General features: G+C 39.3%; 1 protein-coding gene across 1 annotated transcript in view; it reads left to right on the forward strand.

The window, feature by feature from the left end:
- The window catches only part of LOC127657521 (E3 ubiquitin-protein ligase TRIM71), a 38,107-nt gene extending 23,143 nt beyond the window's left edge, over positions 1-14,964 (forward strand). Inside the window, exons 2-4 of the mRNA XM_052146355.1 lie at positions 553-720; positions 10,555-10,689; positions 11,152-14,964. Coding sequence (XP_052002315.1) covers positions 553-720; positions 10,555-10,689; positions 11,152-12,603 — 1,755 coding nt within the window. The 3' untranslated portion in view covers positions 12,604-14,964. The remainder of the gene's footprint in view (positions 1-552; positions 721-10,554; positions 10,690-11,151) is intronic.
- The last annotated feature ends 719 nt before the right edge of the window (positions 14,965-15,683 follow it).

Here is a 15,683-nt window from a genome sequence, read left to right on the forward strand (position 1 = left end):
TCATTGAAGTAATATAAATGTACTGAGTTTCAACTGCCTGTGCTTTTGTGTGATGACGTACGCTTTTACTGAAACATATTATGTGATAAACACATCACCCTATTACATGTAACGTAAACATTTATAGTCTTGTCAGTTGAACAGTGTAACTATTTATGAGCTTTATTATAGAGGGTTTTAGTGTAAGTGTGGCCTTTGCCTGTTACAAACACTGACTGCATCTCCTCTTTGTGTGATTGCCTGCTCTTCACTCTTCTGTTGAAGTTATCTGCTCTTTGCTGATCATAGATCACTGCACTTTTGTGTAAGCTGCTTTTAATAAAACATGTGCCAAGAGCATACTGTATACGTCTTATGGTAATAGACAATCTTAGCTACGCACTAGTCATGCACCGATCAGATTTAGAAAAAGATAACCTGTAATGTACTGCACTTTGGTTCGTTCCAGTCCTCTAATCTGGTTGGAAATGTTTCTATCAAGTTGATATTTAGTCATATAAATATGCATTGCAAATCAGTTTATTGACACCATTTCTCTCTCTTTGTTTACAGGTGCTGCGTTTTTTCTGCGACAGCTGTTCCGTGCCAATCTGTAGGGAGTGTAGTGTGGGCAGACATGCAGGTCACAGTTTCACCTATCTGCAGGAAGCACTGCAGGACTCCAGAGCTCTGACCATCCAACTGCTCGCAGACGCACAGCAGGGCAGACAGGCCGTACAGGTTAGTTACCATAACTCTGATAAGCACAGCTCTCACACCTGCTGTTTTTAAGAGCGATTTCTAGTGCTTTATTTCTACAGTTTGCTAGGTACATCAAGATTTCCCTCGACTATCTTTATTAATATACTCTGAATTGTGTTTGGTACTGTATATTGCTCCAATTTATTACTTTTGCATGTACATGTGGTTTTTGTTAATGTTGTTCTAATGAACAAAGGGTAATAATGTTCTTTTGTAACAGAAAATTTACTGCATGTCACAAAGCTTTAGTCTGCAGTATTCATTAAAATGTTAATAATTTCCTAATTTAATGTCTTAAAAATGGTGATCATTTTGTTCCGCTTTGTACACATGCATAAACACACTTTCGAAGAAGTTTCTGTGAGTGAGAGTCTTTCTTTGTGGAAGTAAATGGATTTAAAAAACACAGGGTATAGAATTGAGCTGACTTTCTATTAGCATAACTGTGCATGCTCACCCCCACTCACTGAATAAAGAGAATATAAGTAGAGGGAGGGACGCTGACCCAGTGTTCGGTTGCTGCTTCTATTCAGTGCCCTGATGGCCCTAGCAGGGCGGATCATTAGTCACGCACAGAAGAAACATTTCTATCTCTGTCACTCTTCAAAAAGGAACCATGGCTGATGTGTGGGGGCAGAACAGCACCCATTAGGGCTGTACACATCCATCCTTCTCCAGTGACATTGTGTTGGTTGGCAAGGAAACCAAGGAGTGAATTTAAAAGTGAAAGGCAGAAAAGATGGGTTTAATTTAAAGGTACTATAGAGAATGAATTCCAGAGTGAGTTTATGCCACTCTGCATTTTCCAACAATTATACCATGCCAGTGATTGTGATTTTCTTACATGGAGGTGCTCCAATTAGGATCTTCAGAGCCAATTACCAATGTCTTGTCATCAGAATCACCCAATAATTTAGTTTTTATCAGGAGCCCTGTCATAACTGATTGTACACCGATCAGCCACAACATTTATTAAATCACCTGCCTAATATCGTTTATGTCCCTGTCATGCCACCAAAACGACTCTGACCTGTCCTGTCAAGGCATGGACTCCACAAGACCTCTGAAGGTGTCCTGTGGTATCTGGCACCAAGATGTAAGCAGCAGATTCTTTACGTTCTGCAAGTTCATGGATCGGACATGTTGGTCCAGCACATCCCATAGATGCTCAATCAGATTGATATCTGGGGAATTTGGAGGCCAATTCAACACCTTAAACTCTTTGTCATGTTCCTCAAACCATTCCTGAATGTTTTTTTTTGCAGTGTGGAAGGGTGCTTTATCCTGCTGAAAGAGGCCATTGCAATTAGGGAATACAGTTGACATGAAGGGGTGTACCTGGTCTGCAATAATGTTTAGTAAGGTGGCATGGGTCAAATTGACATCCACATGAATGGTTGGATCCGTCTACATGATCTAAAAGAAAACATGATGCATCATACCAGACCACCTTCTACCATCACGCCATGATCCAGTTCCGATGCTCACATGCCCATTATAGGCACTTTTGGCGGTGGATAGGAGTCAGCATGGGCACACTGACCAGTCTGCGGTTATGCAGCCCCATAAGCAGCAAGTTGTGATGCTCTGTGTATTTTGACACCTTTCTATCATGGCTAGTTTTTTCAGCAATTCAGAAACAGTAGCTCTTCGGTCTTCTTGGAGACTTTGCTCCCCTCGTGCATCAATGAGCCTTGGGCGCCTATGATCCTGTTGCCGATTCACCGGTTGTCCTTCCTTGGAACATTTTTGTAGGTACGAACCACCACATACCAGGAACCACCACATGATCTGCCATTTTGGAGATGCTCTGACCCAGTCGTCTAGCCATCACAATTTGGCCCTTATCAAAGTCACTCAGATCCTTACACTTGCCAATTTTATTAAAATTAACAGTCAGTATCCGTGTGGCCACCAGCTGCATTAATTACTGGAGTGCATCTCCTCCTCATGGACTGCACCAGATTTGCCAGTTCTTGCTGTGAGACATTACCCCACACTTCCAACAAGGCACTTTCAAGTTTCGGACATTTCTGGGGGAATGGCCTTAGCCCTCACACTCCTATACAACAGGTCCCAGACGTGCTCAATGGGATTGAGATCCGGGCTCTTGGCTGGCCATGGCAGAACACTGACTTTCCTGTCTTTCAGGAAATCATGCACCGAACGAGCAGGATGGCTGGTGGCATTGTCATGCTGGAGGGTCATGTCAGGATGAGCCTGCGGGAAGGGTACCACATGAGGGAGGAGGATGTCTTCCATGTAACACGCAGCATTGAGATTGCCTGCAATGAACACAAGCTCAGTACGATGATCCTGTGACACACCGCCCCAGACCATGACGGACGCTCCACCTCCAGATTGATCTCGCTCCAGAGTACAGGCCTCAGTGTAACGCTCATTCCTTCGACGATAAACTTAAGTCTGACCATCACCCCTGGTGAGACAAAACTGTGACTCGTCAGTGAAGATCACTTTTTGCTGGTCCTGTTTGGTCAAGCGAAGGTGGGTTTGTGCCCATAGGCAACGTTGTTGCCGGTGATGTCTGGTAAGGACCTGCCTTACAACAGCCTACAAGCTCTGTCCAGCCTATCTCAGCCTATTGCAGACCATCTGAGCACTGATGGAGGGATTGTGTGTTCCTGGTGTAACTCAGGCAGTTGTTGTTGCCATCCTGTACCTGTCCCGCAGGTGTGATATTTGGATGTACCGATCTTGTGCAGGTGTTGTTATATGTGGTTTGCCACTGCGAGAACGATCCACTGTCCTTCCTGTCTCCATGAAGCGCTGTCTTAGGTGTCTCACAGTAAGGACATTGCAATGTATTGCACTGGCCACATCTGCAGTCCTCATGCCTCCGTGCAGCATGCTTAAGGCACATTCACGCAGATGAGCAGGGACCCTGGTCATCTTCGTTTTGGTGTTTTTCAGAGTCAGTAGAAAGGTCTCTTTAGTGTCCTAAGTTTTTATAACTGTGAACTTCATTGCATACCGTCTGTAAGCTGTTCGTGTCTTAACCACCGTTCCACAGGTGCATGTTCATTAATTGTTATAATTGTTATAGTTATTTGGATTTTTTTTTAAATCTTTAAAAAGGAACGTTTCTTTTTTGCTGAGATTATATATATACACATACATACACACCGATCAGCCACAACATTCAAAACCACCTGTCTAATATTGTATAAGTCCCCCTCCTGAGATGCTATTCTTCTCACCACAATTATAAGGAGCTGTTATATGAGTAGACTGTAGACTTTGTCAGTGTGAACCAGTCTGGCCATTCTCTGTTTACGCCTCTCATCAACAAGGCGTTTCCGTCCACAGAAGAGACATTCACTGGATGTTTTTAGTTTTTGGCACCATTCTGAGTAAATTCTAGAGACTGTTGTGTGTGAATATCCCAGGAGATCAGCAGTTACAGAAATACTCAAACCAGCCCATCTGGCACCAACAATCATCCATGTGATTCCAGCCAATTGTGTGACAGCAGTGCAGTGTATAAAATCATTCAGATAGGGGTCAGGAGAGGGGTCAGATTCTGATCAACCATCAGAATGGGGCCAAAAACAAAAAACATCCAATGAGCGGCAGTTCTGTGGATGAAAATGCCTTGTTGATGAGAGGTCAACGGAGAATGGCCAGACTTGTCCGTTACAGACAGAAAGGTTACAGTAACTCCAGATAACCACCCTGTACAATTCTAGTAAAAGAATAGCATCTCAAATTCACATCACATCAAACCTTGAGGCAGATGGGCTACAACAACAGTAGACCACGTCGGGTTCCACTTCTATCAGCCAAAAACAGAAAGCTGAGGCTGCAGTGGGCACAGGCTCACCAAAACTGAACAGTTGACGACTGGAAAATTATGGTAGGTACAAAATTTGGCCAATCCATTGACCTGACCTACCTTGTTTCAACATTCCAGGCTGTTGGCGGTGGTGTAATGGTGTGGGAATGTTTTCTTGGCACACAGGCCCATTAATACTAATCAATCATTGCTTGAATGTCACAGCCTATTTGCGTATTGTTGCTGACCATGTGCATCCCTTCATGACCACTATTTACCCATCTTCTAATGGCAACTTCCAGCATTATAATGCCTCCTACACACTACACAACTTTCGAAGACATCGGATTGTGGTACTGTTCATATTACGCAACTGTCTGTCTTGTCGTGGATGTCTTAGCCTTTTCAAATTACACAACGAATCTGCGCTGGGTGAACACATTACCTCAGATTATACAAAAATGCAATAACATTTAGTAAAGAAGCACAATTTATTATACCAGTTGTGACGGAACGGCACGCCCTTCCTGTGGATTATGTTACAAAAGGAACATTAGTCTTATTCAGCAAGGTAAGGGTAATTGGATAGTTAATGTTTAATAAGCAGTGGGTTTTTATTTATGGATATCAGCATAAAGAAACGTTTAAATTTCATAAAATTCCATCAAATTTAATTAATATTTAATCAAATAAAATTGGGGAATATATGTATGTATTTATTTATTTATATTTATTAGGGCTGTCGATTTAACGCGTTAATTCAGTGCGATTAATTAGACAAGAAATAACGCGTTAAAATAATTAATGCAATTAATCGCACTTCCCCCGGACCATAATAGGGAAGATTCCTAAGAAATGCATGCTTGTAAACCACATGTTTACTCCAGAGGGCAGTAAGTGAAATTTCATCTGTGTGAGCAATGCGCAGTTTATACAGAAAGAAAAATGCAGTAATCCAGAAATCGAATTATTTTCTGTGTAATGACAGAGTACAGATTCGATGAACTCAAAGTTGCTCCTGATGGAGTCACGCAGCAGCTCAGCTCATCCCTCACGCTTGTAAAATAGGCGATACCAGAGATTACTTGGCAGAGATGGGTCATAACATGAATGGGAGAATTTGGAATGCTCAACAAAGAAGCTCTAGCACCCAATGGTAAAAGGATTTAGAAAGGAAGTCCTGCCTTAACGTGAAATGAGCCAATCACCTTTTAGATACAGACATCTAGAATGTGCATGTGCATTAGCTACACTTACAGGGAAATGTTTGTTTTTTAGTGTAATATGAAAATTAGGTAAAGAATCACAATTTATGATTCCAGTATTTTATTGCCGTTTTTATTATATATAGTTTTTATTGCTGATTATCTTTGATCATAATCTTGGCCAACCATTTTTGAGATTATGGTCTTCATTCAAGTAGATAGGAGCTGCACTTGCATGACTAACCTCCTTAGAGCATTCCAAAGATGGCCGACAGTGGACTGACTTGCTAGAAAGACTTTGGCGCTACTTTGGATACTTGGTTGGTTTTATGTTATTTCTGTAATGGTAAATAGAAAACAATAGCGCAATCCTAGCAGATTAGCAGAAACAAATTTGTTTACTAATGGCAGCTACCATCATGTTTTTTATTGCTTTGTGCATCATACAGGCTGCAGAACGTCCCACAGACTTTCTTCTGAGGATAGAATTTCCTTCCCCTGAGTAGGAGCTAAAAAGTCAGTCTAAAGTCCCATACAAAAATGACGAAAAGTACTAGTTCTTGGTTAAAGTACTTGAAACTGGATTTAGTTCCTGCTGTGGGAAAGGGCCTAAAATCTATTTGTAGTTTCTAAAGTGGTAAACCTATGTTCTGTGTTAATTGCATGCCACTTCACTCTGGTCATGTGTTTATACAGCAATCGTCTAAACCTCTTCTAAAGCTTGATCAGGCTCACCGCCACAACATCAGCTCTAATAGCCCGACCTGTGTTTTCATACACTTGATTGGCTGCTTGTCCTAGTATTTTTCTAATCCTCTTACTGGATGGTGTTAAATGGGAAGCCGCTAAATGTTTATAGGTTTGAAACACTGAAGCCTGGAGCCATAATTTCTATTCTGGGAGCACCCTGGCCATGAAGGTCCTGCTCCATAACTGACCCGCAGACAGTTTAGGCTTCTTTAGTGCAGCATAATCTCATTGGTTGGGTTTTAGTCAGTTATTTTGCAGCTGCTTATTATTTGTGCTCACTTCCCGTGTCTTGATTGGTTTATATTTTGATATTGACAGCTCAATCTTGGAGCATAATTAGAGAGGATTCCTGTGTGATGTGGAAAATAAATTTGATTCAAAGTGCTATCTTGATCAACAATTATGCAATTTCTTCAATACACATTTATATATTTTGTTTGTGATCAGTGTTGGGGGAAACTACTTTGAAATTGTACCTTTTTGAAAAGTAGTTACAAAAATGAAGCCATTTAATGGGGCTTTTTTATATTTATAAATGTATAACTTTTTACGATCAAAGTAGTATTTGTTTGGTGCAAAAAACAAAGAGAATCTCAATTAGTCACTGCAAACAGGAAAACGTGCTCTGTATACAACTGTCATGCTGCTGACATGCTACAGGAAAATTTAGTAAAATTACTGACCCTTCTTTTAGGAAGTCCACAACACTGTTTGTAACATGCATTTCATATGGACTTATGAACTATGAACCTGGTCTGAATTATGATCTCAATGTTGATTCCTCACCACTATTCCAGGGCAAAGTTAAATGTGTCAGCTAAACCAGCCTGTGGAATTAATTGTTCTTTGTAAAAGGACGGTTGTTCTTTGTAGACCTGCAAACCTTCTTTGAACCTTAGATTTGGTTCAGATTAGGTAATCTGCTCCACAGTCAACATTCTTTTCTAAACAACGTTCTTTCCCACGCCATTTCTCCCTTAATCCCTAAACCCTCTAACCCAAGTCATGTGACCAACAAGTCCCATAGTATTCCCTCATTGTGAGAGTTTCAAGTGCCACCACAGATTGGATTTTATGTGATCAGTCATCCATAATCTTGGAAATGTGACAGAATAGGCGTGGGATCTGATGGAGACAAAAACATATCGTTTTTTTTAACCATTTCTCAGTTAAGAGGGCAAAGTTGAGTTTCATGCTTTTAGGATCGCATATCTAGATTAAAGTTAAAACCCTGGACGTATGCACCAGGGCTGGGCGATATGATGATTTATATCATGGTGCCGATATAAAGTGTCAATCTATAGAGATTTTGCTATATCATGTATATCGTGAAACGTAAACCAGTTATTATTATTTTTGTTAATGCTGCTGCTACTACTGTTAGGACTATTATTGTATTATTACTACTGCTATTATTATTGTTAATGCTGTTACTACTGTTAGGACTATTATTGTATTATTACTACTGCTATTATTATTGTTAATGCTGTTACTACTGTTAGGACTATTATTGTATTATTACTACTGCTATTATTATTGTTAATGCTATTACTACTATTAGGACTTATTGTTGTTTTTTTTTTTTGTTAATGCTACTATTACTACTGTTAGGACTATTATTGTATTACTTTTATTATTATTGTTAATGCTACTACTACTATTAGGACTATTATTGTTATTATTATTATTATTATTATTAATGCTACTACTACTATTACTACTGTTAGGACTATTATTGTATTACTATTATTACTACTGCTATTATTATTATTGTTAATGCTACTACTACTATTAGGACTATTATTGTTATTATTATTGTTAATGCTACTACTATTATTGTTATTATTACTACTATTATTACTGCTATTATTATTATTATTATTAATGCTGCTACTACTACTATTACTACTGTTAGGACTATTATTGTATTATTACTACTGCTATTATTATTATTATTATTATTATTATTGTTGTTAATGCTACTACTATTAGGACTATTATTGTTATTATTATTATTGTTAATGCTACTACTACTATTATTGTTATTATTACTACTATTACTGCTATTATTATTATTATTATTGTTAATGCTGCTACTACTACTACTATTAGGACTATTATTGTTATTACTACTGCTATTATTATTAGTATTGTTAATGCTACTACTACTATTATTGTTATTACTATTACTGCTATTATTATTATTGTTAATGCTGCTACTACTACTACTAGGACTATTTATTGTTATTATTACTACTATTACTACTGCTATTATTGAGAATGAAATTCTTTTACTGGAAAAACTGATAAGATGTCAAGCTAATTTGAAAGTTTTAATTAAAATCTGCTGCATATCATCAGGAACACTGATTGTAATCCATAGTGATTTCATCAAGAATTTTTCTCCTACAATAAATGTATTTATGTTAGCAACAAACAAAAAAAATGGATGAAAGATTTTTATTAAACATAATTTATTTACTCAATGAAAGCTGCATATTGTCCTACGCATTCTGCAGTAAGCCTCAATGGGATAAATATTCATGCAATTTCACAAGGTAAAGTTACTCCATGAATCTCACACCTGGCTCGTTTGGAGCATTTGTTTTGGAACCTCATGTGTTTTCTCCCTTGGTTCGTTTCATATAGGCAGATATGAACACAACAATCAAACTGGGATCCACACCAAAACAACTGGTCCGATACCACCTGGATGAAGAAGAAAATCTGTAGTCGGCTCGTCACTGTAATTCATCATCAAAATGTGGATATAGCCTTTTGGCATCTGTATAATATACAGTAGGCCAATCTTCACGATTGCTTCTCTTTTTTTGTAGAGCGGCAGAACAGACACTGGTATAAACCTGGATTCACTCTTTCTATGCGTGTGCGTGCGTGTGTGCGTGTGTGCGTGTGTGTGTGTGTGTGTGTTAGTCACGATAGTGAGTGAGAAAGAGCTCCGTGACCGTGAGAGCAAGTAATTTTCAATGCAGAATTAATGCAAAAGCAACTAATGATGGATTAAAATTACCACAATGGAACGGAATTAAAATTCATAATCATCCGTGTGTCAGATAATGTTTATTTGAAGCGCAACCTCAGACTGGAACGGGCATTCTGTACCATACAGTGATGTCTTGCATTACCATGACATAATCAATACTGTAATATTTGTACCCTTTGACGCCTTTTTACAAGTATATCATTTAAACTGTATATCGATGTATGAAGAAAGTCCAACATTTTAACTGTTTTAGCTGCTGTTTTGGAACTAATCAATCAAGCTACATGTCTGAAAATGTCTTTAATCACTCGCTCACGTCACATGGTACTCATGTTTTTTGTCGAGCTCCACGTGACAGGGAATCAGAGAGAGAGAGAGAGAGAGTTGTTGTGAGTTGGTATGTTTGTCACCACTCCACCATTCTTTATCGACAAGTGTGTCACCTCCAACTGAAGAGAGCGAGATCTCCGCTAAACAGTCTGCATGTGTGACACCCTCAAGAGTTGCTAAAATGAAAGGGATTTTGAAGACAACACCACCAAGTTCAGTTGATTGATTCAGCTGAAGCATTTTGCACAAATGGACACTGCTTTGTGTTTTCATAGATTCCAAGTTTTTTGTAAGTCCAGCAAAATTCTGAAACCACAACTTCTGAAATGGCATTTAAAATGTTAATGGATGTATTGCTTGATTTAGATATTTGGTCAGATTTATGTATGTTGTCTATACTCACTTGAAGCCTCAAATCACCAAATTTAGTTGACGGTTATTAAATTGCTGTTGCAAAATGTTCAATATGTCACCTTTGCGACCAGTTCATTTGCAGTCTAAAGCTCTGGAGCTATTCATATAAGCAAAGTTATTGTCCAATCGGTTATTTTGTTTGCAGATATTATATTACCATACTTGGAATATTTGAACATACAACGATTTATGTGTGTTCTTGCAAATTTTTATTTTTTTATTATTATTTTTCCCCCATATAAAAACATTTATTTACTCATGTTTTTATTTGAATTCAAATGTGTCTCTAAGCCCAATTTCTGTAAATATTCTTTCAGTTGAGCATTGAGAAAGCCCAGGCCATTGCCGAGCAGGTGGAGCTGAAGGCAAAAGTTGTGCAGTCAGAGGTGAAAACCATTACTCTCCGTCAAAAGAAAGCTCTGGAGGAGCGTGAGTGCGAGCTGCTCTGGAAGGTGAATTAATGCATTTTTACCTTTCTTTTATAGACAAACCATTCCTTCCTGATATTTAAGACTGAACCAGTTTGTAGGGTATAAAGTTAATTAAAGAGTATTTTAGTGGGATAAATATTTCCCATTTCTTGTTGTGCTATTTGATCCAATTACACAATGATGACTCATAGACATTATATACATTACAGTTTTATCTTCTGTTAATGCCCGATCTTCTGTGTACTGCTTTGAAACGATGTGTGTTGTGAAAGGCACAAATAAAAATAACTTGACTTAATTGTTGTATTTTACTAGTTGATGTAAAATTATTTATGACTGGGTGTTAACCAGCTGTCACCATTTTATTTGATGAATAGTACATTAGCAAGACACTTTAAAAACTAAAAGTAGAGTTTAAAAGCAATTCTAAAGCATTTCTGTCCAATGGGTAAATTCAGGAACCTTTTTTTGTTTTCTGCACAGGTTGAGAAGATCCGCCAAGTGAAGGCAAAGTCACTTTACTTGCAGGTTGAGAAACTACACCAGAATCTCACAAAGCTGGATAGTACCATCGCCGCAGTGACGCAGGTACTAGAAGAAGGCCGTAGCATAGATGTCCTGCTAGCACGCGAGCACATGTTAAATCAGCTACAGGAGCTTAAGTCCCTTCACTGCATCCTACAGCCCCAAGAAGATGATCGCATCATGTTCACTCCTCCTGACCAGGCCCTTCTGATTGCCATCAAGTCCATGGGCCTCATCAGCAGTGGAGCCTATGCCACAGCTTCCAAAGCTCACGGTGAAGGCCTCAAGAGGTCACTGCAAGGAAAGCTAGCTTCCTTTACTGTGGTAGGGTATGATCATGACGGTGAACCTCGGTTGTCTGGTGGGGACAGCGTGTCTGTTGTGCTAATGAGTCCAAATGGTAATCTGTCCAGTGCAGATGTTTCTGACCACCAAGATGGGACTTATACAGTCAGCTATCTTCCTAAGAATGAAGGTGAGCTATTGCTGTCAGTGTTCATATGCAATCAGCACATTGATGGAAGTCCCTTCAAGGTGATGGTCAAGTCTGGCCGCAGTTACGGAAGTATCGGCTTGCCCATTGCTTCATTTGGAGGAGAGGGCGATGGGGATGGGCAACTCTGCCGGCCTTGGGGCATTTGCGTGGATAAGGAAGGCTATGTGGTGGTCGCTGACAGAAGCAACAACCGTGTGCAGATCTTCAAGCCTTGCGGAACGTTCCACAACAAGTTTGGGACTTTGGGATCGCGACCGGGCCAGTTTGATCGGCCGGCTGGTGTCGCTTGCGACAGCCAGAGGAGAATCATTGTGGCAGATAAGGACAATCACCGCATACAGATCTTCACCTTTGATGGCCAATTTCTTCTCAAATTTGGTGAGAAAGGAACCAAAAATGGGCAGTTCAACTACCCTTGGGATGTGGCTGTCAACTCCGAGGGAAAGATCCTGGTTTCGGATACACGCAACCACCGCGTGCAACTCTTTGGGCTTGACGGGACATTCCTCAACAAATACGGCTTTGAGGGTGCCCTCTGGAAACATTTTGACTCTCCTCGTGGTGTGGCATTCAATCAGGAAGGCCACTTTGTGGTGACCGATTTCAACAATCATCGGCTGCTCGTCATTAGGCCCGACTGCCAATCAGCACGCTTCCTTGGGTCTGAGGGAACCGGAAACGGGCAGTTCTTGCGCCCACAAGGTGTAGCAGTGGACCAGGAGGATCGTATCATTGTGGCTGACTCCCGCAACCATCGCATTCAGGTGTTCGAACCCAATGGCAACTTTTTATGCAAGTTTGGAACTCACGGTAATGGCTTCGGTCAGATGGATCGGCCCTCGGGTATAGCGGTTACGCCTGATGGAACGATTGTTGCTGTGGACTTTGGAAACAACCGAATCCTCATGTTCTGACCTCCCAAGGTTTGAAACACAAAACTCTAACTGTGGACAACTGGGAAAAGGAGATTTTGCACATCTGTCAGGATCAAATGCAATTGAAAGATAGCAAGGTGACAACAGTTATGGAGACTTGACAACTTTGTCTCGATCAGTTCTTTATCATTTTATACGGTTCTCACAAATGCTTACCGTTACGGCACAGAGTTTTGAATTCTACAAGAGTGTTTTGCTCTTGGTATGCATTTTCAAATCTTTCTTTTTTTTTTCTCAGGGAATTTCTTGCATTCTTGAAATATTTTCTCTCTGCATTACACCTACCTCATCTAGCTTAATGTAATCGCGTTTGTGCAGAGACCTATTCCGTGAAGTTTTATAAAAGAACGTCTACCTCAGTGTTTTTTTTTTTTTTTCGTAGAATGTGAGGACATGACATATTAAAAAAAAGTATGAAGCAATGTTTAGTTATTTGCACAGTTCGCACAATTTTATTTCCTAATTGTTACTGTTCACAGGACACAAGTCACATCCCTGAATGTTTCTCATAACGATGGATGACAAAAAAACAAGCTGCATGTTTTGGCAGAAACATTAGGATAATATTTTGATATATCTACTGCGTTGTTTTTGAATTTTCAAGTACATTTTAAATCAGACTTCATCTAACTCGTACCTTATTTTAACCTCTTACCTCATTTACCGTGATATACCTCTGGGTCCGTGAGCCTCATTACACATATACCTCTCTTTATGGTCATTTCCATTTGAAAATTATCCAAGTGGAGGCGATTACCAAAAAGTAACCTTTGACTATTGATAAAAGTAATGAAAGCTATATTGCTAAACTAGACAGATTAATGTAGTAATGTGATAAGTCTCTCTTTATGTAATCAAGACTTTTTGCTCTGGCTATGACAAATGTGACTCGGAGAAGAGTAGACACCCATTATTATTTTAAATGTGTTCTGGAAAAGAAAATTAAGAATTGGAGGGCAGTCTTTAAAGATGATATTTAGATCCATTTAATTTTTTGGGGTGGGACACTTATTAAAAAGAATGTAGACTCTAAATGGATATCTAAGTGTAAAAAAAAAAAAAAAAAAAAGGCCTAGCCCTTGCCTTTGTGTTTATTCATTGTGATTATGAAATAATTTTTTTCTTTGATTTAGGCAAAGTAAAACTCTTTAAGCAATAGAAATACATGATTGACACATAACTGGCAAACAATAATACAATACGGTTTCTCGAAGACTGAAAAGTTTTTTTGTCCCAATTGTGAAAATGTTTTCGTATTGAACTTGTACATCTATAAAGGCCAAGTTCTTAGTTTTACCACACTGACTTTGTTAGAGTCCCATTTACAAACAGCTGTATCAGATCACAAGTTGTTTTTTGTTGTTCTATTGATTATAACATGGCCTACAGTGCTTCCTGTGTCCATTTAAAGAAAGATCTCCAGGGAGACCATTTTGAATCAATTTAGCCTAGTTTGAAATTGGATAGTTTGTGCCTGACTTGTGGGTAACCACTTTAAAGTGTTGTTTGCTTCTGCATTCAATTGATTAAAAGAAAAACAAAAGGAAGCAAAGCATTTGGAGGAAAGAAAAACACAGGAAAAAGTGTGTGTGTGTGTGTGTGTGTGTGTGTGTGTGTGTGTGTGTGTGTGTGTGTGTGTGTGTGTGTGTGTCACTGGTATACAGCCGAACATAAGCACATGCAATGAAAGCATGACTGTATATCTCACCAATGGCGTTCCATACCTTTGAATCGCCACAAGTCTCGTGAAATTAATTTTTCAAAGTGGTTATGAGCATTATTATTAAACATTCAAGTTTTCCCTTTCTGGGATTAAGTGGCCCACATTCCCTTGTTAGTTTGTATGATCCTGTCCTTTTAAGACAAGCGTCATGTGTGCATTGTTTTGGTAGTTTTAAAATGGAGAAGTGGCCAATTGTGTGGTTGGCCCAATTACAGAGCAAACCCTATACATTTGATAAATTTTTACATGTTTAGGTGACATTTAAATTCAGCAAATTGTGGGAGAGCTAGATGACCTGTTGGCAAGCGGTCATGATGTTTTGTCTTGGCCTTGTTCTTGTCATCTGTCAGTCTAGTAATCTTGTGTACTATCAGTCCAATCATAAGTATTAGTAAGCTTGCATGTAGTTACCCGTGCCTTGTCATGATGCTAGAAAAATAATCACATTTGAATGTCTTTGCCAAAGGATGACTATAGGAAATGGTCAAGTGCCAAAAATTATTCTGAAGGTCTCTGAGATGAGCATTTGATTCTTGTTTATTAAGTAGATCTCTTTGAATTTGCTCACCTGACTTTTTGCTTACATATACACTGATCAGCCACAACATTAAAACCACCTGCCTAATATAGTGTAGGTCCCCCTCATGCTGCCAAAACAGCACCAACCCAGTATAGCATTCTCAGATGATATTCTTCTCACCACAATTGTACAGAGCAGTTATCTGAGTTACCATAGACTTTTACAGAGCGAACCAGTCTGGTCATTCTCTGTTGAACTCTCTCATCAACAAGTCGTTTCCATCTGCAGAACTGCTGCACACTGGATATTTTTTGTTTTTGCCACCATTCTGAGTAAATTCTAGTGACTGTTGTGTGTGAAAATCCCAGGAGATCAACAGTTACAGAAATACTCAAACCAGCCCATCTGGCACCAACAATCATCCATGTGATTATCTAATCAGCCAGTCGTGTGGCAGCAGTGCATAAAATCATTCAGATAGGGGCCAGTTAATCTTCACATCAACCATTTCCACATCAACTTCACATCAAAAATTTGATCTCAGTGATTTAGACTGTGGCATGATTGTTGGTGCCAGATGGGCTGGTTTGAGTATTTCTGTAACTGCTGATTTCCTGGGATTTTAACACACAACAATCTCTAGAATTTACTCAGAATGGGGCCAAAAACAAAAAACATCCAGTGAGCGGCAGTTCTGTGGATGGAAACGCCTTGATGAGAGAAGTCAACAGAGAATGGCCAGAATGGTTCTAACTGACAAAATCTACGGTAACTCAGAAAACCGCTCAGTAAAATTGTGGTGAGAAGAATATCATC

Source organism: Xyrauchen texanus, chromosome 17 (assembly GCF_025860055.1).
Source record: "Xyrauchen texanus isolate HMW12.3.18 chromosome 17, RBS_HiC_50CHRs, whole genome shotgun sequence".
Taxonomy (NCBI): domain Eukaryota; kingdom Metazoa; phylum Chordata; class Actinopteri; order Cypriniformes; family Catostomidae; genus Xyrauchen; species Xyrauchen texanus.